This window comes from Phocoena sinus, chromosome 2, assembly GCF_008692025.1.
Source record: "Phocoena sinus isolate mPhoSin1 chromosome 2, mPhoSin1.pri, whole genome shotgun sequence".
NCBI lineage: Eukaryota > Metazoa > Chordata > Mammalia > Artiodactyla > Phocoenidae > Phocoena > Phocoena sinus.
This window is the reverse complement of record NC_045764.1, coordinates 5,225,404-5,250,111: the sequence shown is the minus strand read 5'-3', so window position 1 is coordinate 5,250,111 and position 24,708 is coordinate 5,225,404. Positions and strand designations below refer to the sequence as shown.

The 24,708-nt window shown below is 36.7% G+C and overlaps 1 protein-coding gene across 1 annotated transcript in view; it reads right to left on the bottom strand.

The window, feature by feature from the left end:
- The window catches only part of TRDMT1 (tRNA aspartic acid methyltransferase 1), a 49,264-nt gene that overhangs the window by 8,857 nt on the left and 15,699 nt on the right, over positions 1-24,708 (bottom strand). Inside the window, 7 exon segments of the mRNA XM_032623683.1 lie at positions 2,029-2,372; positions 3,761-3,844; positions 4,328-4,397; positions 5,145-5,210; positions 5,801-5,872; positions 8,279-8,355; positions 17,895-18,004. Of these exon segments, the coding sequence (XP_032479574.1) occupies positions 2,029-2,372; positions 3,761-3,844; positions 4,328-4,397; positions 5,145-5,210; positions 5,801-5,872; positions 8,279-8,355; positions 17,895-18,004 (823 nt within the window).

Sequence of the window (24,708 nt, the reverse complement as noted above, 5' to 3'; positions counted from 1 at the left end):
TACTGACATCCCTGCCACATTAGACCAAATGTTATGTAGGTGAAAATAAATTGCTGCTCTTTTCTTAGAATGCCTGAACCGTCATTTCTTCTCATGAACCCAAAACCGTACTCTCCAGTCTCATGACAAACTCAGGCCCACCACACGTGCCTCTGCCTCTGACTGTAACACTGTATGTTTTTACTCTTTATCACAAAACAGACTATTGTTAAAAATGTATTAAAAATACCACACACTACAGACATGCAAGGTATTAGTAATATTTCTTTCCCTAAGATCATTGCCAAGCTGGCTGTTTGACATTTTTGTCCTAATAGATGAATTTAAAATAGAAATTAGAGAAAGTCACCATCAAAGAAAAGCTGTTTTCTTATATATCACGTGTGTGTGTGTGTGTGTGTTTATATTATCTACACTAAAATAGACTTCTACAATAAGGCTTCTTTTATACCATTTTTATAATTATAAAAGAATTTCAAAGTTGTTTTTTATTACAAAATTGATAACTCCTGTTTTATGAGAGTCCTAAACAGAACCTAGCAGACTTGGAAATATACAACAGCTGAGTGAAGTCTTTTAAGGTAATGGAAAGCAATAAACCCATTGCCCTGAAAGTACAAGGGCAGGGTATGATAAAGTCAGGGTGAGCCTGGTACGATTATGTCGGGGGCATAGTGTCTTGTACAAGACAACTAGCTAGTAGGTAAAGAGAGAAGGCTTGAATTCTTTTTAAAGAAGATGTTGGGGGTAGGAGTTTATTAATTAATTTATTTATTTTTGCTGTGTTGGGTCTTCGTTTCTGTGCGAGGGCTTGCTCTAGTTGCGGTGAGCGGGGGCCACTCTTCATCGCGGTGCACGGGCCTCTCACTGTCGCGGCCTCTCTTGCTGCGGAGCACAAGCTCCAGACGCGCAGGCTTAGTAGTTGTGGCTCACGGGCCTAGTTGCTCCGCGGCATATGGGATCCTCCCAGACCAGGGCTCGAACTCGTGTCCCCTGCATTAGCAGGCAGATTCTCAACCACTGAGCCACCAGGGAAGCCCGAAGGCTTGAATTTTTAAATCACACAACTACCTATCAAAAGAGCCTCCGTGAAATTAACAAACAGGGGTAGGGATGGATCTTTTACAAATTTTTCTTGAAGGGTCTAATTTCCACCCTTCTTCCTAGGTTTAAAAAAAAAAAGTTGAAAAACACTATTTCTTGAGAAATAATCCAAAGGATGTCCCCTAAATGCCCATCAACAGGTAACCAGTAAGAGAAATTATGATATTCCTATACTATGAACATACGAAAGTTCTTTAAGCACCCGTAGGTAATAGTATCCAAATTATACTGCTCAATGAAAAAAAGTGCACATAATAATGAATATGGTATGCTACCATTTACTCACAGGAGGGGGTAAAAATATACATGTATATTTAAACACACCTCACATGCAATACCTCTGGAAGACTAGAGAGTAGCCTGAAATCATCGGTTGCACGTAGGGAGGGAAACTGGATGAACAAGAGGCAGAATTGGAAGGAAGTCTTACAATCTTAGTTCCTTTTGGATTTTGAACTATAAGAATATACTATTAATTCAAAAAACTAAATAAAAGTTAAACATGCTATAATGTGCTCCAGGATATTCAATGTTATTTCTTGATATTAAAATTTAATTTCTTCTTGTACATTGATCATGAAAGTAGACAGAAATTTTTGAGGTACCATAAAAAGAAAGGTGCTAAAAAATTAGCAATTCACCATCTATAGAAACCATGTCTCCACTGTGGGTAATTAAGCTCCTACGAAGGTCACCAAACGATGGCATTGTCTTCTATGAGCACTTTTGTGGGTTCTGCCAGAAGGAATCTTCACTTGTGCATTCTACTGGAACACGCAAGCAGGCGATTAAGGGTGAAAAAAGTCATTCTAGCAGAAACATTTTATAAAATGCTCCTTGTTTTGAGAAGAACTAAGAGAAACAATAGTTACGAAAACCTGGTTATTTTGGATATGCCACGAACAGAGACTCTTTAAAACCTACCCTTTCGTAAAGCACGTGGACCTTCTGGATGTGGGCTTAACAATGTCTAACAAAAGAGCATATCGCAGCAATGACTTTGGCGGTAAAAAGTATGAATTCATGTCAATGTCATCTTCAAGAAAATTTCTTAGCATTGGCACAGAGAGATCACTGTCCTGTTGACGTTTCCTGTCAATTTCTCCTGCAGTTTCAAGCTTAAAAAGAATGGTTTCTTTTCCAGAACATTGTGTGCTGCTATCAGAGCAAATATTTGGCTCAATTTTCTTTTCTTCAATTTTCTTTTCTGCATCTATCGCATGTTTTTGTGGATGTTCAGATTCAGTTTGGGGGAACTCCATCAGTACCTGGCATTAAGTAAAAATACACAAACTCTCAAAAGCTTTCTTAAAAATAAAAGACATATTAATAACATCCACTCAACATTATGTAAAAAAATTCTTTAGCTTTTACTGAGTTGCCATTAAAAAGATAGAAATTGAGGTTTACTAGTATTTATACAAGTCATTACAAGTTTTTCATCATACAGTGACAGGTATCAGGCTATAGATGATTTATTTCCTGAAATTACTGCTTTCTGAATTAATAACACCATTCAACAAAGTAATAGGAAGTATGCTGAATACAGAGACAGCATTATATTTGGAAAAGAAGTTGAAAAAGCAACAGGAACATTTCCAGAAAATGTGTTTTTGATCAAAGTTTGCCATTCCCCTTCAATTAAAAAAAAAAAAACTAGGACATACCTATGATCTAAAGGAAAATTAGTAATTAAAAATGAAAAGCACTCTTCACCCTGAAAGGTTATTTCTATCCCTGAGTCCCACAGGAAAAACTGGTTCCTGAAAAACAGGTAACCATTTATCAAGTCCTATTTTGGGAAAGAAAAAACAGTTCCAGGAATTTTTAATGATGAAGTCTTTGTTCACATACTTTACATACCGTTTTTGGAACTGCCCACTATTAAAGGGAGATATATTGCTATTTTATTATATAACACAGTATTGTATAATACTGGTATTGTATTACGGGGATTTCAAATGATACTACTGAAGCCCTGTTAGTAGGACACGACTTTTGAGTTCTTACCTGTGAGGGTTATAGAGAGCGTCACTGGACCACTGAAACTCTGTTATCCACACCAATTTTCAGCAGAAGCATATAAAATTGCTAGCATGATGAGAGATCCTATAGATAGCAATTGAGCATTCTATTCTAGCTTGTGCTAATCATTACCATTTTTTAATCAATTAAGGCTAAATAGCATAGATTTCAAATAAAATGCAACTGATGTGTGAAAATACTCAAGCCATTTTTAAGGGAGTATACTATTTTATCAAAAGTAGTCAATGGCTTCTATTGAGGGAGAAAAATAAAAGATGCAAAAGAGTCAATGGTCAGAAGAGAAATTATAGGGGGAAAAGAAGGATAACAACACTAATGGTAATTTTTTTTTACTTTTAACTTATTTTCTTTTCTAATGATGAAAGAAAAGTTTCTGGTTTTGTTTCAAGCAATTAAAGTGGCATCAGGAGGGTGAAAAGGCCTACAAGACAGACCTCAGGCACAGTCTATATTACAGGCACGAGAGGACACACATAAACCTCTGTAAACATACTCCAATAAAGATGTTAAAAAAAAAAACCTCCGCAAAGTAGTTCCTGAAAATAAATTAGCAGACTGAGATATATTTACAACAGATAAATAATAATGATGATGATGATAACAACAATACCTGACCAGGGGCTTGAAAAGGGAACGGCACTGACTGAAGCTTTGCAATAAGGAAATACCGTAGCCTTGAATTTGGAATGCCAAGCTGCAAGCACAACAGGGCAGTTAGCTGCTATAGGATATTAAAGAGATCTGTGTCAACTTTTAGCACCTAGTAAAAAAACTCATACAGTTATACATTAGTTTCTGCCAGACAAAATTCTATTAGCGATTTGTGGAAGACTTTTCTGTGGCAAATTCTTAAACCTTTTAAACTGTCACTCTGTACCTTGATTTGAATGAAATAAAGATGGAATCAGATGAATCATATGTCTATGAGTCACTTTCATTTTATATTTCCCAGGTAAAAAGTCAAATAGACATTCTTACATTCATTATGAATAGTATAGTAATCATAAAAAAACAAAATTCACATATAGCTATAAAATTCAGATAGAGAAAGTAATAACCATGTCAGAACTAACTGCAAGATTTACCTATAATATTATCCAAAATGGAGCCATTCTTTTTACTGAATCAAATTCCCTTTGGGAAAACTTATATAAGAATTTACAATTGCAGTACTTACAGAGGTTGGAGACAACAGAAATTCTTGGTACTGAAAGCCACAATTTCCTATTGTTTGTATTAACAGGTCTCTGAAAGGCAAAGGAAAAGAAAAAAGTTCTCACTCTATAGTTCAAAATAGGGTTCTTATATAAAATATTATACATAAAACTTCATTTTACATGAAAACTGTACCTCCACTTAACTTGTTTAGAAAAAGGATAATCCTAGGTCTTTTTTAAGTCCAGTACTTGAGAAATTAAATTTCTCAAAAAAGAGATAATCCCTATTATAAATAAATAAAGCTACCAGATAATTTATAAAACTGGTGAGTTAGAATCACCAATCCACTCATGATAAGCTTACTATAGGAATGGAACTATATCTGTAGCCAATCAGATGAGGGAACACTGTCATAGACAGCAGGTCAGTCAAGGACTTGGATGCATTCTCTCCAGCTGGGCTACTGTCTGAAAGGGGCCTGACACAGGGCTTGCTTCTTCAACCCAACTGTAGGACAGAAAACGCCTGTCAATAGGACAAATTCTTACCGAAAACATTCCTACTTCTAAAGAAACAGGCACCAATGTAAGCAGCTAAAATTGAGAAATCATTCCGGAAAAATTCAAACATATCAAAATGGGAAAGAATCAGTTGAACCTAACTTTGTGATACTTCACGTTACTAACTATTCAAAATCAATATTAACGAGTAAACTTCATAACATATATAGAATGTCGGAATATACACATTTATTTTTAAGATCTTCATTTCATAACAGCGCCTATTATAAAATATACCAAGTCTAAGATGAACACAGGACAAATACATTTTTTTACCTTGTAGAAGATACTTCAAAACCTTTAACATTTTCTAAAAGAATATACTTTGGTAATTTTTGTAACCTAGAACAAAACAAAAACAAATGGAATTCTAAACATCTCATTACTAAGAAGAAGTAAAGAAAATCCTTACTTGTGGGAAATATGAGGTAAGTAATTGTCCAAACTCTTTTCATAAAAGAATTTTATAAGGGATGGAGGCAACTCATATTTTTTTCCTTTCCCCCATAAACAAGGCACACCTGATAAAGTTAACATTTGAAATGTTCATTTCCATTGAAGTTTAATGAAAACATGGGTTTGCACAGCTCAAAGGGCTGACATTTCCACAGAATGGAGGCTTCCAGGGTTAGCAGCACAAGTTTCCGGTCCATGGGCGACAGCATTCACTAACATCAGCATCATTTGCACAAATACTGTGAGCAGACGCAACAGAATTCAGCTATTAGGCTGTAACGCCCTGGCACTCACTTTTAGCGGCAACTGTGGAACCGACAAACATTTGCAGTTACTCTATCAGTCAGGACAGAAGATAAATGACTCGCACAGAATCTGTATAAGATGCTAATCTCTATAAAATGACAAACACCACGTTCTTCCAGATGTAAAGTTTTACCTTTAAGGTAAGCTTGTACAGGAATTTAAGTCTTTACCTTGGGAGAATGTCTAGAATATGTAAGAAGCTATTTGTCCTTGGATCAGTCACATCACCTTGCAGGCCGATTCTAAAAGGGTAAGGAAAGTAAATAAGTTCAGCAAGAATCTTACATAAAGATATCAAATCACTTTTAAAAAGTCAAAACAGAGAACTAAAATTAGTTGGTCCTCACAAAAAATATGATCATCTCTGTTGCTATAGAGAACAAAAATATATTTTTTCACTTAATTTAAAAAAGCCTTGCGTGTCTAATAAGTACACTTATTATCAATACAAGATAATATGTCCAAATGACTCGCATGAGGCAAAGAAGAACAAGAAGTCCACAAAGAATAAAATCAATTACCCTCTTAAAATCACTGTGTTCAGGAAAGACACACACACACACACACACACACAATCAGCTGATGTCTCACCTGCCCCAGGTGAGACAACAAAAGTTCAGATGAATGAGCTGGTTGGGCAGGGTGGCAGTGCAGAGTTGATGGCATTGGTAACTAATCACCAGCTAAGCAGATGAAGGACGCAGGTAAAACCAGAACTATCTTGCCCAATGTAAACAGGAGAGACTGAAGCTGAAGGCTTGATTCTACACGAAGGAGTTGCAACTTGGCTAGACTAAGTAAGTCAAAACAGGTCACGTGAACAGACAGAATTTGGACTAGCAGTTCAATCTTGCAAGTAACATTCGATATGATCAAGAAGCAAGCAGAAAAGAAGACTTATATTGGGCCTGAGTTGTAGCAACAGAGGACTAGGGTTTAAGGCCTTGCTACTTACTAGCTTGGTGGTCTAAAATAAGTTACTTGACATCAGTTATCAGTTTCCTCACACCTGACAGCAGGACCAAAATCATCAGTGGATCTGAGGCTCAGATGGGAGATTAGAGTGGACTTGAATAGACTCCTCAGAAATCTTGGTTTCCTCTCATTTTGTGCCTTTCCTCTCAGTGTTCCAAAGATGATCATACTACAGGATCAGACACTGCAGCCGTCAGCAGCTGGAGCTGGGCTAATACAGAGTGGGAGCAGCAGTAGGGAAGACACAGGGGCCCCACTGCAGTGATATCTGAGGCGTCACAGCACTGCGGCTGCATTCTGTCCTGAACCTCCCACTTACTGTGGTTAAAAAGGCCATGATACACTTGCATAGGCTCGGAGCCATCTTTACGCGGAAGGTCCGCCTTCACTGATAAATTCCCAACCTGCTTTCAGACACAATACAGATATCACCTCTAAAAGAATTCGTCCCTCCTGGTATATGCAGCAACATAACACCTCTCTCCTCCATGCTCTCATGGCAGTTTCAACATTCATTTATTATATACCTTAAATCACATTATAAGATAATTATTTGTCATTCATTCCCCATGGACTGTAAGTTCTATAAGGATGGGAACTACAGCATCAAAAGCAATACCTCACGTGTAGGTGCACAATAAATCCCTGGGGAATTAATTTCCTAGAAAGCTTGAAATAAATCAAAACTTGGATGGAAATTCAGCATGAGAATATTTATTTAAATTAGAATTTTTACTACATGTTATATCCCATTTAAAATCACATTATGTGTTTAAATGGGACTATATATTAATAGTCCTATATATTAATAGGAGTATAAAAAAATCAAAAAGTCCTGGCTCTGACATTTTCTAATTGTATGGCCTTGGGAAATGGCCTTTCTATGCCTCAGTTACTCACCTGTAAAATGATGGTAATACTAATGCACATCCCATAAGCTTGTTATATTAAATGACATACTCCAGTAAGACACTCAGAGGGTTATCGCTATTATTACTTAAAATAATTGAAATATTATTATTTAAAGTAGCTAAATGAAGAGGGATTAGTCAAGATTTTCTCTAAAATATAATTCCCTGAAATACATAGCCAAATAAACACCATATAATAAAAAGCTGTCTTGGAACACAGCTTTAAAAAGTCATTTTATTAATTGTATGTATTATTAAATGTACCTATCAATTTTGAGAAATTTAAAATTCACAAATGCATTCTTTTTTTTTTTTTATTTTTTACAAATGCATTCTTGACTAGCCTTAAAATTTTACAGGTAAGTAATTTAGGATTTGAATATTAACTATGGAAATTTACTTCGATTAATCAGTGTTCGGAAGATATTCCTGAATGCTCATTAGTTTAAATAATTTAAGGTAATTTGGGTCAGAAGTAAATACTGTTTCTTTGGTAGGTATTAAGGAGGTACCATATAGTCTCTGCATACCTACTATTGACCAAATTACTGTGTTCATCTGGCAGTAACTGCTATTTTCTTTATGATTAATGCTGAATTATAAATGTGTGTAGAGAAAAGGAATTATTGATGAAAAATTTCAAGACTAGGGAAATGCAGCTGATGGACTTCAAAGTGTCTGTGCTTGAAATTACAGTGTGATTTGATTGAACGAGTCCTTCAAAAGTACTCTTCCTAACAGAGAAATATTTATTATACATACCTTGTGAATGGCTGACAGGGAGGGCTCATTAAAATCATATTGAAAGATAATCTGTCAAACTCTTCTAGTGTAATACCCTAAGGAACGAACATGTGGGGGGAAAGAAAAAATATAAAAACATGCGTAGAAGGGGCAGAGGAAAAATGCTAAGTAATTACCAGTAAATACATCAGAAATTGTGACACTTAACTTTATTTATAACACTTAAAAGTTTATAAAACACCTACTACTTTTTAAATAAACTTTAGTTAAACTAACTTTCCAAAGCAATTTTGTGAAGAAAGTCGAGCAGTAAGCTGAAGCTATGAAAAATTAAGTGACTTCCCCCAAACTCGAGAGCCAGCCAAAGCAGAGCTGGAAAGCTAGTTTCCTAGATGCTAAGTATTTTGTGCCTCTATGACACCTCAAGTCTAAGACTGCTGTGATTTCTGGAATCAAACATGGAAAACTTTATTTTATAATTAATGATTTGCAGCAAAGGATCTAGGGAATTTTTTAATACGTCTCTATTAATATTATTTATTTAGAAAACGTGATGTATTGACCAGTCACCATCCCTTTCATGTGTGTCTCTGTCAATATATCACCAAATGGAAAAAGGTCCCATTTTCAGGTATCCACAATTACTATACTGTTTTACAGTTGTGGGTAGTCAAAGGACCTCAAAAGATTGTAGATAAGATTAATCAAAATAATCCCTATTGGGCTAAATCGTTTTTTTTGGGGGGGGGGGCTAAATAGTTTTAAAATGTACTGTTTTGCTCCTATTTTATATACACTATCAGAAGACAAACATAGAGAAATACAACTCATGGGTTTGCCAATTCTCATTAAGCTCTCTTAGTGTACACTCTTACCCAGGAATTAAAAGCCATAAGCCCAGAATCACAACATTCCTAATTACAACACATTTCTAAGAAGTTTGAGTTCATGAATAAAGCAGGAAAAGCTTTATTCTGAGTTCTGAAAAGAGTGACTTAATCTGGGGAACACATCAGTTTTCTCTACTGTATTAAAAGTTTGAATGTACATGTCTATCGTTTTTAAATCACAGGGTTTTAAGTAGTTTAAGACATATATGTAAAAAGAAATAAAAATTAAATACTGAAAAGTTCCTAAAGCGCCTCTGGATCCCAGAGTTCTAAAGAAAACAATCTGAAAATCATACACTCAACAGTCTGTCAGGAAACCTGGGGCAGGGCAGTAAGATTAGCACACACACTCAAGTTACACAGCTGGTCAGCACAGGACTATTAGGAAAAGCAACTTATTTATCTCACAACTGATTGTGAACAGATTAAAGCTGAATTCCTAAAATGAAAATAAATATCAAACAACAATCTTTTACATAAGGAGAATCCTTAAGTCTAGAATCTAAAGGAAGTAAACAGAGTTAATGCCTCCAATACTGTTAGACATAAAAAAATGTACAATTTTAAAGGATTCTTGGAAAGAGTGATTTTTTTTTTTACAGTACAACCCAAATGACAGAACAGTTATGCAAAACATAATCGCTCAATTAAACCATTCACAACTGTCTTTAACCTAGCATTCTACGTCAATGAATGTGTTGGGATTCAAGAAAGTAGTTACAGAGATGCATGGATTAACGTTAATCATTTGATATTTTAACACTAATGGAAATCAAATTCTTTTTCCATAAACAGGCCATTCAAGCTAATAAAAACATCCTTGCTTTCAGAGAACATTAGATCCACTCGATGTGGTAACACTGTTTATCGCATGTTGATGAGCAACTTTGTTTGTCCCCCTACTTGTTTTATTACTTCTTTTCTCAAAAAGCTTCCTGGTTATTCTTATACTTAATTTTCATTTAAACTTTAGGAAGACCTTGGTAGATTAGAAAACAACAACTTTGGACTATTTTAGTGAATTTATTATTAATCTAAACAGAAATAAAACTTTGTGGCACAAGATAAGTCTTCAATAAAAATTTACTGAGTGATATTTCCTACCATTTCCTGCCCTATGAACTCTGATGTTATTTTGTTCATGAATACTCATGACAATTAGATCTTTCTTGATCACTGTACGAATCATTATAAAGTAATTTTATATGACTCGTAAATGCTTTTTGCTTTCAGACAGATCTTACCTAATACATATCAGTTCCGAAACCCCTGTTATCCTTTGTTATGATTTGCCTGACATTTTTTCATTTTTTAGGCACAATGTGTTATTCATTAAACAAGGTTCATAATTAATCCACCAATATTTCAGAGCATCTACGACACACCAGGCATTGTGCTAGTCTGGGAATACAACAATGAACAAACCAGACAAGGTTTCTGCTCACATATTTATATTGTAGTGTCTAGTAATTTTCCATTTTCTTCAGAGATAAATTACAGATTTTAGTTTTATTACTATTTATCTTTGTAACTGGTGAATCCTGCTCCTGGTTAAAAACCTACATGAGGGACTTCCCTGGAGGTCCAGTGGTTAAGACTTTGCCTTCCAATGTAGGGGATGCGGGTTCAATCCCTGATCAGGGAGCTAAGATCCCATATGCCTTGGGGCCAAAAAACCAAAACAAAACAGAAGAAATATTGTAACAAATTCAACAAAGACAATTTTCAGGCCTGACTATAGGCAACGAGGAGGGCTTCACCCAGCGGGTATCAGGGGAAAGCCACCCTCGCGGCTCCAGACTTGGTGCAAGGCCAGCACCTTGCAGTCTCTGAGGGCAGGGCAGGTGCGAGCTCTCAGGCCCCAGTAGCTCATGCTCTTCGTATATTTGCATTCCTGGGTCTCTTTATCTGAGGCCTTGCACAAAGCCCTCTTCAGGCGCCATCTATTTCTGCCAAGGCCTGCGTCTAGGAGGAAGAGGGGAACCCTTGAAGATACTTCTCCCGCTATGACTAACGCTTGGCCCTTCTCACTCCCAGCCTTCTCACCACTGCCCGCACTCTCTCCCCCAATGCCAGGGGCTCCTCAACAGTGAGCTGACCCCCACGTCTGTGCTGATCACCCCACCTTCCAGCAGGATGCTGTCCCCTGGGGAAACGCAACAGGGGGCGTTGGCGTTTTCTCTGTTTTTTAGAGACTTGCTTTTCCCACCACAGCAAGTAATTAAGGCTTCACTCTTTCATTTTTGCCCTGTTGCTTTAATCAGCTACTCTGATCCCTGACAGCTCAGCTGAGCTCCTGGCAACAACATTAAATAATGTCCTAAAAATCTATAGCTTCATTTATCTTTCAAAGAACAGACATATTTTTTGAGTCTCACTTTTCCTTCCTACTCCAATTATATTATTATTCTTACACTGCAAAGATTTATAACATTCTCACCCTGCTTCCCGACCATTATTTCTTTCCTAACATGGCAGCTTTATTCCTGGGTTCTCCACTTTGATTCATCTCTTGCTTAGTTAGATTAAGTGACTGAGTCATTTTTTCAGTAAGGGTTCATGGGTACTACAGTTCATGAGTTGTTGGAGGTTTTATTTTAGGAATTTTTTTCATCTACTTCTGTTAATATTTTTGTCCTGTTTGTTTTATTTTCTGTTTGCTATTCTGACATGACTTTCATTTCTATAATGGTTTTATTTTTCTCATCTGTTTTTTTTTTCCCAGACCACTGATACTCTTCAAATCTATTGTCTTATTATTGTTTTTTGATCTCATGTATACATTTATTTGAGTTCTTGTTTTAAAGATATTGAGTTTTATTTAAGGTTTCAAGCACATGGAGACATGTTTTTGTAATTTTCTTCTGCTTCTTGATATGATTTTTCTGTGTATATTCTGCCTTTTTGTTTATGTTACTTCCTTTTAAAAGTACTATACTAGGAGAGTCTCAAACTGGCTCCTTTCTAATTATTATTAATTTTTTAATGGAGATCACTTGAATCTAGAAGTTTGCTAAAAAGGTGAAAGAAAGAGCAGTAGCTCTATTCAGGTATTTGTCACCACACTTTCTGGGAAGAACCTACAAAGGCCTTTAACTTAAGACCATGCCTCGGTCCCTAATCCATGTTCTCGCATTTAGGATGAGCAGGAAGTCTGCAGAGGTTGTAATGATGCTTTCAGCCCAGTGAGCTGGAATTTTTTAATGTCTCTTCTTGACTTTGAACAAGCAATTGCTGGGTCTGTTTTGCCTGCTCCCTTGTCCTTCTTTCCTTCTCAATTCTGCACAGGACACAGAGAGGTCTGCATGAAATTCTACCACCCTCATTCACTTGTGTCTCATCACCACTGCATTTGACACTACTCTTCCCAGTTTTCTTTTCTGCTTTGGTTTATGGCTAAATCCTATTTTCATTCATAATGGTTTCCCATCCCCTCTTTTCTTTTCTTTTCTTATTTCCATTAGGAAAAGAAACAGAGTTTTAGAAAAGAAATATCTTTTTCATGCCACAATCAGAGGTCCCAAAGAAAACTGTTTACAAGTCCAACTTATGCACTAAATAGTAAGTTCCTGAAGGTAAAGACTATCTCTCAGTCATATCTGTGCTCCCTCTAAGGGCTCAATAACTTGCATGAAGTAAATGTTCAAATGATCAGAATATGTTGCTTCATGAAACTTAAAATCCCTGAAGTCTCTCATTACTCCTAAGTTCTCCATTAACCTTCCACCCCCTTTTTAAACATGACCCCCAAGGTAGTTCTGATATATTTGACCTGGACATGGTACACTCTCTCCACGTCAGAACAGGGTTGAAGAGAACATCCTAGAAGAGACTAAAAGCCGTGGGAAGGTAGACTGTCTTTTGTCTTATAGACACCATTTTAATGAACTGATTCTCTCCTTTCAAATGACCTGGAGGTACCTCCATTCTTCCCTCTCCCTAGTGTTCTTATATCATATGCAGATAATACAATTTACTATCACCTATTAAAACTAGTACTGAAATAGAATTACCACTAGAAAAATGGACACAGATGTATTATTCTAAATGTCCCCAAATTTCTATTGGCATGTAGCTGGGAATGCCAATCAGTCCCCAAATATGTCAAGTATTTCACAGTTTCTCTTAGAAGGTAAAACAGAAAGGAAGGTTAAGTTGGTGAACATAATGGGTGCTTTACTGAGATTTTGTTGTTTTTTTATACTTTGTTTAGTGGGAGAAAACTCTTGCTGAATTGGACATTTGGCTGCATCAACTTTTAAATATTTACACTAAATTTAAATTTAGATTAATTTTTTCTAATAAAATAACTTTTGCTATCATACTCTGTGTCAGAGAAATTCTGGAACCTAAATGCATATCATCTGCCTGTTAGAGTCAATTCAAAGTTACTTTTTTGTAGGTATCTTTCTTCTGACCCCGAATTTATTTTTGCCCTACGTCCATGATGAGACAGGTAGACTGTACGTTGCCATGAAGTTTATGAAATGCATTTGCTACCAGTGACTGGAAAGATGATGATGTCCCCATAGTCCTCCCCTCTATGATGCCCAGGGGGAAAGATATTCTGTTCTCAATACGAAGGATAGATGTTCTTCAACACATAAGTAGATTATTTCTACCTTTTGGACACCCAATCATAGAGCTAGGAAATGTTCCCATTTCATTACTGGCTGAAAGAAAACTTAAAACAAATCTGTTGGGTAAACAAAATGTGGTATACCTATATAATGGAATATTACTCAGCCAGTAAAAGAAATGAAGCACTGATTCATGCTACAACATGGATGTATGGAAACATTATGCTAATTGTAAGAATCCAGACCAAAAAAAGCCACATATTATATGATCCCATTTATATGAAATGTCTAGAATAGTCAAATCCATAGAGACAGAAAGTATATTGGTGGTTGCCAGGGGTTGCGGGGAAGGAGAAATGGGGAGTGACTGCTAATGGCTACAGGATTACCTTTTGGGGGATAAAGACATTCTAGAATTAGAAAGTGGTAATGGTTACACAACTTTGTAAGTAAATGAAAACAACAAGAAAACACTGAATTGTAGACTTTAAAACAGTGAACTTCACGGGATATGAATTGTATCTCACTGAAAAAAGCATTTGTGAGACTTTTGCTTCTGCCTGTGAGTTGTGTAAATAAACTAGAAAATTGGGAGAAATGTAATAACTGTTTTCAGATATTGGAATTGGACCACAGACAGAGCAGGACTGCCATTCCTTAGAAAAGGAAAAAAAAAACCTTGAAGATAATTCAACTTTCTGCAGTGAAGGGAAAGGAAATCCAAACGGTACCTGGTAATGTAGATGAGTAGAAGACAGAGGTTGGAGCTCAAGATCAAAGTGACTGGAATTTGCAGAGCAGAGTGCCAGACAAAAAGAAGCTGCACAGGGAAAGAGATGCAGAAATCTGCATAACATTCCCCTTGAGTGTCTTGCTGAGTATCAACCGGTGCATGCATCAGGCAAAATGCCTTGAGGGAGAGCAAAGAAAAACTGCTGGAAAAGGAACAATTACTGGGAAGTTGTAAGCCAAAAAAATTCCCAGATCTCTGGGCAAGCAATCATTTGAGTTAACATCCAGAGTAGCAAGACCTAGTTGAGTACATGGGGCATTTAATAGCAATCTAAGAAAGGCCATATATTAACAGTAAGATTAGACTAGCCTTACAGTAAAAGCTACTCCAGATCCAGTTTGAAATGCTTAACAATAAGCCTCAAAAGAATCAAGATGATCTGAAATTAACTGCCTCTGAGGACAATATCCAACAGTCCTTAAAAGATTACAGTAAACTCCAACACTCAAAAATGTAAAACCTACAATGTTAGGCTCCTCATAAAAAATTACTACAATGCTAGGAAACATGATAATGTCTTATAGCAATTAAATAAATTAAATTCATAATTAAGAACCTTCCCACAAAGAAAACTCCAGGCCCAGGTGGCTCCACTGATGAAATTCTATCATTTATAGAAGAACTGATACTTGTTCTTCACAAACTGTTACAGAAAATATAAGGCTATGTATAAATATAAAAACCATACAAATACGTTATGAGGAAACTACAAAAGTCACCTACAAAGATAAATGCAAAAATAATTAACAATATTTTAACAAGTGGGATGTAGCATAACATAAAACTGATGGTATATCATGACAAGTAGGATTTATCCCAGGAATGCAATACTGACTTAACATTCAAAAAAGGAATTGATATGATCACCATATTATCAGAATACAAAGGAAATGATATAATCATGTCAAAAGATGCAAAAAAAAAAAAAAAAGCATTTGACAAAACTCAAAACCTGTTTATAATACAAATTCTCAGAAAACGAAATAAAAGGAAATTTCCTCAACTTGATAAAAGGCATCTATGAAAAATATACGACTAACATCTACAAAATGATAAATGACTGAATGTTCTCCCCTAAGATCTGGAAGAAGGCAAGGATGTCCACTGTCACACGTTTTATTCAACATTGTAAAGAACGTCCTAGACAATGCAATAAGGCAAGAAAAAACGTCACACTGGTTGGAAGGGAAAAGTAAAACTCTTTTTTTCTCAGGTAATATAACTGTACATGTTAAAAAATCCTAAAAAATCAATATTAAAGTTACCAGAACTAATAAGTAAATACAGCAAAGTCACAGGATACTAGCTTAATAAGAAAAAATAAGTGTAAGACTAGTATACTAAATATTACAAAATATAGCTGATAAAAATTAAAGAAGACCTAAATAAGTGAAGAGAGATACCATGTTCATGGATTGGAAGACTCTCTTTTATGAAGATATCAGTTCTTCCAAAACCAATCAGTGAAATTCCAATCTAAATATCTTTTTTTTTTTTGTAGAAATTGGCAAGCTGATTCTGAAATTTACACAGAAGTGTAAATGAGAGTGTAGCCAAAATAATCTTGAAAAAGAAAATCAGAAGTTTGAGAACTTACGTTGCCTGAATTCAATACATATTATAAAGCTATAATAACCAGTTTTATATGCACTTAGGAAAAAAAATGACCTCTACCTCAGACTACACACAAAAAGTAACTTTAACTGGGTCATAAACCTAAATGTAAAAGCTCAAATTATAAAACTTCTAGAAGAAAACAGGGAAAAAAATGGGGTAAACAAAGATTTCTTAGGACACAAAAAAAAGTGTCCCATAAAAAAAATAAAAAGATAAGTAACTTCTGCACTTTGATGAACACAGTTAAGGAAATGAAAAGACAAGTTACAGATTTGGACAAAATATTTGTCATACATATTTCTGACAAACAACTTGAATCCAGAAAACTTAAACAACTCTTAAAACTAAATGATAATAGCACAAACATACCAAATAAAAACTGGGAAAGAAATTTCATCACGAAAAACATAGAATGGATAATAAGCACATGAAGAAAATACTCAACATTATTAGTCACCAGGGAAATGCAAATTAAAATCACAATACCACTGTATGCTCGCAAAAGCGGCTAATATCTAAAATACTGACAACAGCAATTGTTGGTAGGGATGTGAAACAACTGAAACACTTAAACATTGATTGTGTGACTGTAAAATGGTATGAACATTATGGAAAACAGTTGGCATTTTCTCATAAAGTTAAAGAAATTTGCCGTATGATACAGCAATTCTACTCCCAGGTATATATCCACAAGAAGTAAAAACAAAGTCCACACAAAAAGTTGTACATGAATATTCATAGCAACTTTTTTATAACAGTCAAAAACTGGAAACAATCTAAATGTCAAACATCGTGTGAATGGATATACATTTTGTAGTATGAAATATTCCACTGTACAGAATATCACTGAACAATAATGATGAGCCAACTACTTATAGATAACAACAATGTGGGTAAATGCAAAAAAACATTACACTAAACAAGAGAAGTCATACTCAAAAAAATTACACTCAAGATTCTATTTAGGATATGACTAGAACTGGAAAATTTAATCTGTAATGACTGAAAGCAGATCAACGGTTGCCTGGGGTTGGGGTCAGAGACTGAGTAAAACGAGGCATTAAGGAACATTTTAGGGTGTTCCTTAATGGATAGATGTTTTAAGTCTCGATTGTGGTTACACAGTATATATTGGTCAAAACTCAAACTACACACTTACAATGAGGGCAGTTTATTGTATGTAAATTATGGCTTCATGAGAAATTTGTGTGTAAAATTTTTTACGACATGAAATTGGGAGAAAAACACAATTTCATATTATTTTAAAAATAACAAAAGTGTTAAACACTTCTGCTGAGTTCATCACAGGCAAAACGGTATCTTTAACTTTGATGGGCTTCAACAAGAAGCATTCAACAAGTAATATCCAATCACTTTTTTTACTCTCTTTTTTTCACTCCTGCTATATATATATTACACATGAGTAATGCTTAAAAATAAAGAATTAAGTAAAGTTTAATATCATTACAGAACAAAGAATTTAGAAGTCAAGCATATTCTTACATTTCAATTCTTTCTCTCAGAGACCAAAATATTGATCGTCTTTTTCTAAAGCTAGAAATTTAAAAAAAGGCAAAAAATAACAAGCTATCTTCTGACAGAATAAAAAATGTTAATTTAATTCCCTTCTCCTAAACTTTTTCATTCATATATGACTTATCTTCAAATGAAGACACCAGAAACCAGTATCTTACAGTATTCAATTATATTTTCCTTGCTATATATAGACTTATTAAAACAATATTGTTACTCACTTCAATTGTCTTGGCCAGTAACTGTGTGTGAGGAAAATTATACTTGTATACTTCATTAGCGACAGTGTTTATATCAATGGCAGCCACCACTTGTGCAGGTATACAGCTTTCTGTAATGATAAGTGGAATAACTTAAAAGGTAAAGTCCTTAACAACAATTTGTTCATCATAGAGAGAAGTCAAAAAAACAGAATTTTGTAGTACATTTCCTCACTTCCTCAATTATCTGGTCAGATCTCAGGTTGTCAGTGGACAACAAAGCCAGGAGGAGCTAGGCGTGAAGTAGAATATTTACGTGCCTCTGGTTCATCTCTCTCAACAGCATTCTCATGCTGAAAATAAGATTTAAATATTTTAGTCATTATCTCATATTTTCTTTCCTTCCTCCATTAAGATACACATTTATGAGTCGAATGGAAAGTTTTCCTAAATTAAAACAAACCAAAAACAGAAAAGTGAAGGACAGTAAGTTCCCTACATACCAACGAGTTCCATTCTGAGAGCACTTTCATAAGTCCAATTTGTTCGTAAGTCCAGCAAAGTTAGCCTAAGTACCCAACTAGCACAATCGGCTGTATAGTACTGTACTGTGATAGGTACTGTACTATAATACTTTTCACACAAATAATACATAACAAACAAACAAGTGCAAAAACTAAAGAAAACATTTTTAATCTTACAGTACAGTTTCCATTGTTGTTGCTTGGTGCCTCTTGGCAGTACCAGCTACATCACTGCTGCTTTTACACTTGCTTCAGGACATCCTCAGCTTGAAATAAAGATACTGTACTACTGCACTCTATACAGTACTGTACAGTAAAGTACACATAAGCAGAACCACTTGTAGAGGATGCACGCATGTGGCAGTGTACACCAGACACGTGAACTAACTTATGGGATTCGACATGAGAACACACGTTCACATCTTTGAAAGTTCGCACCTTGAAGGTTCGTATGTAGGGGACTTACTATATATTCTTAAAAGCCACAACACTGGGCTTCCCTGGTGGCGCAGTGGTTGAGAGTCCGCCTGTGGCGCAGTGGTTGGGAGTCCGCCTGCCGATGCAGGGGACACGGGCTCATGCCCCGGTCTGGGAAGATCCCACGTGCCGCGGAGCGGCTGGGACCATGAGCCATGGCTGCTGAGCCTGCGCGTCCGGAGCCTGGGCTCCTCAACAGGAGAGGCCACAACAGTGAGAGGTCCGCGTACCGCAAAAAAAAAATAAAAAAATAAAAAAGCCCCATCACTTGGAAATTTATAAATAAATTAACTAACATTTGTTCTTCAACTTCTAACGTGAACACAATGCTGCTTCCCAATACCACTGAAAATGCTTTTAGGTAAGTTTTGGTAAGTTTCAGGTAAGGTTGTTTTGTTTTGTTTTCAAATAGCTTTATTGACATGCAACTCACATATCACAAAATTCACCTGTTGAAAGTTTAGGTAAGTTTTTAAAGGAGATGAAAAATTAATTGGTGTCCAAACGTAAAAAGCTCACAGACTAAAAATTAAATATTTTGACAGAGAGAAGGTGAGAAGAGCAAGAGAAATAATTACAAGGGCATGTCTTCCTTCACTGCCCATCTGTCTTGCTGCTAAAGAAAGGTATTTTTTCATAACGCTTTCAGATTCAGAAAATTTTGTCATAGTCTTTAAATGGCAGTCAAAATTTCAACCATGTAAACGTAGCTGCTGTTATATTTTGCAATTATCACCCTCTTTGCACTTCTTCCCCAAACACATACAAACCCAATTATGTGTAAACCCTGTCCCAAATCAGTAGAAAATGTGAAGAGTTTTTAAAATAAAAGTATTTGAGACATCTTAGGAAAATCATCAGAGAAAATGTTACAAAATTACATAGTAACTCCAAATAGCTATTTCTTTAATAACCATTTCTGTTCATAGTTAAATTAGGCAGCCCAAATATCAAAAAATGAAAAAGAAAAATATTAGGATGTGAGGAGCTAGGCTTCATGCAGCAGGCACCTGGAAATAAAACCCAGATCTCAGAAGATGGGGCAAGGAGGGAAGCTCACACACATTCAGGAAACAATCACAACCCTACACTGAGGCCTACAAAAGATAATGCCAGAGAGAAAACAGGGGACGAATGTGTCTAAGTAAATATTTACTTCATGTATACTACTAGCTAGGCTCGAGACCCTGGGCTAGGATCAGTTATCTTCTGGGTACCCTGCTGCCTTGTATGTAGGTCACTGGAACTTCAAGGTCCAGTTAGTAATATCATAGGCAGCTGCCCCTAAGTGAGTTTAAATTCAATAACTAGTTTACTTGCCTTTGTATAAAGTCAATTTAAGTTCTAAATTATATCTCTGTCAAAGGCATCAGAGGGAGCTTGAAACATAAATCAAGGTTTTTAAACAAACTACAAAAAATTAGTATATAAGGATCAATTTGCAAAATCACAAACCTTATAATCCAGGTCAAGAACTATACAACTACTAATCATTGTAAGAGAGCTCAGAATTAAATAACTTCACTGAGCCATGCTACTGTTCTGCTAAGTAAGACATGCTGCAATTAGCATGGTGCTTGTCTTTCTGTTATATATACAGCAAGCTGGGATTGCCTGGAGTTGGCTGATGTGATTTTTCTCCTTTTTCGGGATGACTGAAAATCCACAGGGATGTGCCAGATCTCTACTATAGTCAATAATTAATTTTATGTTCTCGTATTAAGTGCCTGGAAGACATAAAAACTGATAAAACTCAACTGCCAAATGAGTGTTTTATGTGGTGATGAAAGAACTGATGAACCGAAAATTCTTTCTCAGGAAACAATAGATTTTTAAAGTCAATAAACAAGTGCACTGTTTGCACATATTTTAGAGTGTTATAAAATAGGATCTACCGCATGACCTAATAAGTTATTTCCATGACGAAAAATAAACGTACTAAGCCCTTACTGACACTAATTCAACCTGCCTTTTCAAAACAGATTGTTTTGGGGTATGAGTGTGTAACCAAGGAAAAAGTTGAACTTATAAATAACACTCTTAAAATCAAGCCTTTCAATGCTATCAAAATCTTAAATTGAGCTCCAAAGACAAGTTGCTTTGATATTTCTTACTGTACACTTTAAATCTATAGCCTCCAAAAATCTTTGTTAAGCTGTACACACAGATTTTGAAAATGTTTAACTAAAAATAACCAAAAAAATATAATTCAACAGATTTTTGCCTAAGTGAGCTCTGTCACTTAACTGATCCAGGAGTGGTAATTCTCAAAGGGGAGAGAGAATTGGGGAAATGGGATCCATAGGATCTTCTGGGGAAGTAGAAGGAGAGGATGGGTTTTCAACACTTTGATCTATTGCTTTACCTGGATTTTATTCATGGTATTTCAGTTATTATTCTGGACTGCATATTTATCAACAAGAAGCATAGATACTAAGACATTCCAGTTAGAGAAATGCAACACTGGGGGCTTCCCTGGCGGTGCAGTGGTTGAGAATCTGCCTACCAATGCAGGGGGCACGGGTTCGAGCCCTGGTCTGGGAAGATCCCACAGGCTGAGGAGCAACTAGGCCCGTGAGCCACAACTACTGAGCCTGCACGTCTGGAGCCTGTGCTCCGCAACAGGAGAGGCCGCGATAGTGAAAGGCCCACACACCGCAATGAAGAGTGGCCCCTGCTTGCCTCAACTAGAGAAAGCCCTCACACAGAAACGAAGACCCAACACAGCCATAAATAAATAAATAAATAAATAAAAATTTTTAAAAATAGAAAAAAGAAATGCAACATAAATGATTTTAAAGGATTGTCAGATCAGATCTACAAGGAAAGTTTAAAGGGTATCATACTCCCATTTATATGAGATCTAAACTAAAATTTAGCAGATTTAATTATGTCAAGAGAGACTTCTAGGTGAAATGCTAGAAATGTCACGGAAAATGGAGATTGGTTCAAGATGGCGTAGTAGAAGAATGTGCGCTCACCCCCTCTTGCAAGAGCACTGGAATCACAACTAACAGCTGAGCAATCATTGACAGGAAGACACTGGAATCACCAGAAAAGATACCCCACATCCACAGACAAAGGAGAAGCCACAATGAGACGGTAGGAGGGGCGCAACCACAATAAAATGAAATCGCATAACCACTGGGTGGACGACTTACAAACTGCAGAACAATTACACCACAGAAGTCCACCCACTGGAATGAAGGTTCTGAGCCCCACATCAGGCTTCCCAACCTGGGGGTCTGGCAACGGGAGGAGCAATTCCCAGAGAATCAGACTTTGAAGGCTAGCGGGATTTGACTGCAGGACTTCAACAGGACTGGGGGAAACAGAGACTCCACTCTTGGAGGGCATACACAAAGTAATGTGTGCACCAGGACACAGGGGGAAGAAGTAGTGACCCCATAGGAAACTAAACCAGACCTACCTGCTAGTGTTAGAGGGTCTCCTGCAGAGGCAGGGGTGCCTGTGGCTCACCGTGGGGACAAGTACTACTCTGGGAAGTACTCCTTGGTGTGAGCCCCCCCAGAGTCCACCATTTGCCCCACGAAAGAGCCAGGTAGGCTCCAGTGCTGGGCCGCCTCAGGCCAAACCACCAACAGGTAGGGAACCCAGCCCCACCCAGCCCCACCCATCAACAGACAAGCATATTAAAGTTTTACTGAGCTCTGCCCACCAGAGCAACACCCAGCTCTACCCACCACCAGTCCCTCCCATCAGGAAGCTTTCACAAGCCTCTTAGATAGCCTCATCCACCAGAAGGCAGAGAGCAGAAGCAAGAAGAACTACAATTCTTCAGCCTGTGGAATGAAAACCACAGTCACAGAAAGATAGACAAAATGAAAAGGCACAGGGCTATGTACCAGATGAATGACCAAGATAAAACCCCAGAAAAACAACAAAATGAAGTGGAGATAGGCAGCCTTCCAGAAACAGAATTGAGAATAATGATAGTGACGATGATCCAGGACCTCAGAAAAAGAATAGAGGCAAAGATTGAGAAGATGCAAGAAATGTTTAACAAAGACCTAGAAGAATTAAAGAACAAACAAACAGAGATGAACAATACAGTAACTGAAATGAAAACTACACTAGAAGGGATCAATAGCAGAATAATTGAGGCAGGGACCTCCCTGGTGGCACAGTGGTTAAGAATCCACCTGCCAACGCAGGGGACACAGGTTCAAGTCCTGGTCCGGGAAGATCCCACATGCCACAGAGCAACGAAGCTCATGCGCCACAACTACTGAGCCTGTGCTCTAGAGCCTGCGAGCCACAACTACTGAGCCCGTGTGCCATGACTACTGAAGCCTGTGCACTTAGAGCCAATACTCCACAACAAGAGAAGCCACCTCAATGAGAAGCCTGCGCACCGCAATGAAGAGTAGGTAGCCCCCGTTCGCCGCAACTAGAGAAAGCCCACATGCAGCAACAAAGACCCAACATACCCAAAAATAAATAAATAAATGTTAAAAATTTTAAAAAAAGAATAACTGAGGCAGAAGAATGGATAAGTGACCTGGAAGACAGAATGGTGGAATTCACTGCTACAGAACAGAATAAAGAAAAAAGAATGAAAAGAATTGAAGACAGCCTAAGAGACCTCTGGGACAACATTAAGCTCACCAACATTTGCATTATAGGGGTCCCAGAAGAAGAGAGAGAAAAAGGACCCGAGAAAATATTTGAAGAGATTATAGTCAAAAACTTCCCTAACGTAGGAAAGGAAATAGCCACCCAAGTCCAGGAAGTGCAGAGAGTCCCAGGCAGGATAAACCCGAAGAGAAACACCGAGACACGTAGCAATCAAATTGACAAAAATTAAAGACAAAGAAAAATTACTGAAAGCAACAAAGGAAAAATGACAAATAACATACAGGGGAACTCCCATAAGGTTAACAGCTGATTTCTCAGCAGAAACTCTACAAGCCAGAAGAGAGTGGCATGATAGATTTAAAGTGATGGAAGGGAAGAACCTACAACCAAGATTACTCTACCTGGCAAGGATCTCATTCAGATTCCATGGAGAAATCAAAAGCTTTACAGACAAGCAAAAGCTAACAGAATTCAGCACCACCAAACCAGCTTTACAGCAAACGCTAAAGGAACTTCTGTAAGTGGGGAAACACAAGGGAAGAAAACGACCTACAAAAACAAACCCAAAACAATTAATAAAATGGTAATAGGAACATATATATTGATAATTACCTGAAATGTGAATGGATTAAATATTCCAACCAAAAGACACAGGTTCGCTGAGTGGATACAAAAACAAAACCCGTATATATGTTGTCTACAAGGACCCACTTCAGACCTAGGGACACATACAGACTGAAAGTGAGGGGATGGAAAAAGATATTCCATGCAAATGGAAATTAAAAGAAAGCTGGAGTAGCAATCCTCATCAGATAAAATAGACTTTAAAATAAAGAATGTTACAAGAGACAACGAAGGACACTACATAATGATCAAGAGATCAATCCAAGAAGAAGATATAACAATTATAAATATATATGCACCCAACATAGAAGCGCCTCAATACATAAGGCAAATGCTAATAGCCATAAAAGAGGAAATCAACAGTAACACAATAATAGTGGAGGACTTTAACACCTCACTTACACCAATGGACAGATCATCCAGACAAAAAATTAATAAGGAAACACAAGCTTTAAATGATACAATAGACCAAACAGATTTAATTGATATTTATAGGACATTCCATCTAAAAACAGCAATATTACACTTTCTTCTCAAGTGCACACGGAACATTCTCCAGGACAGATCACATCTTGGGTCACAAATCAAGCCTTGGTAAATTTAAGAAAACT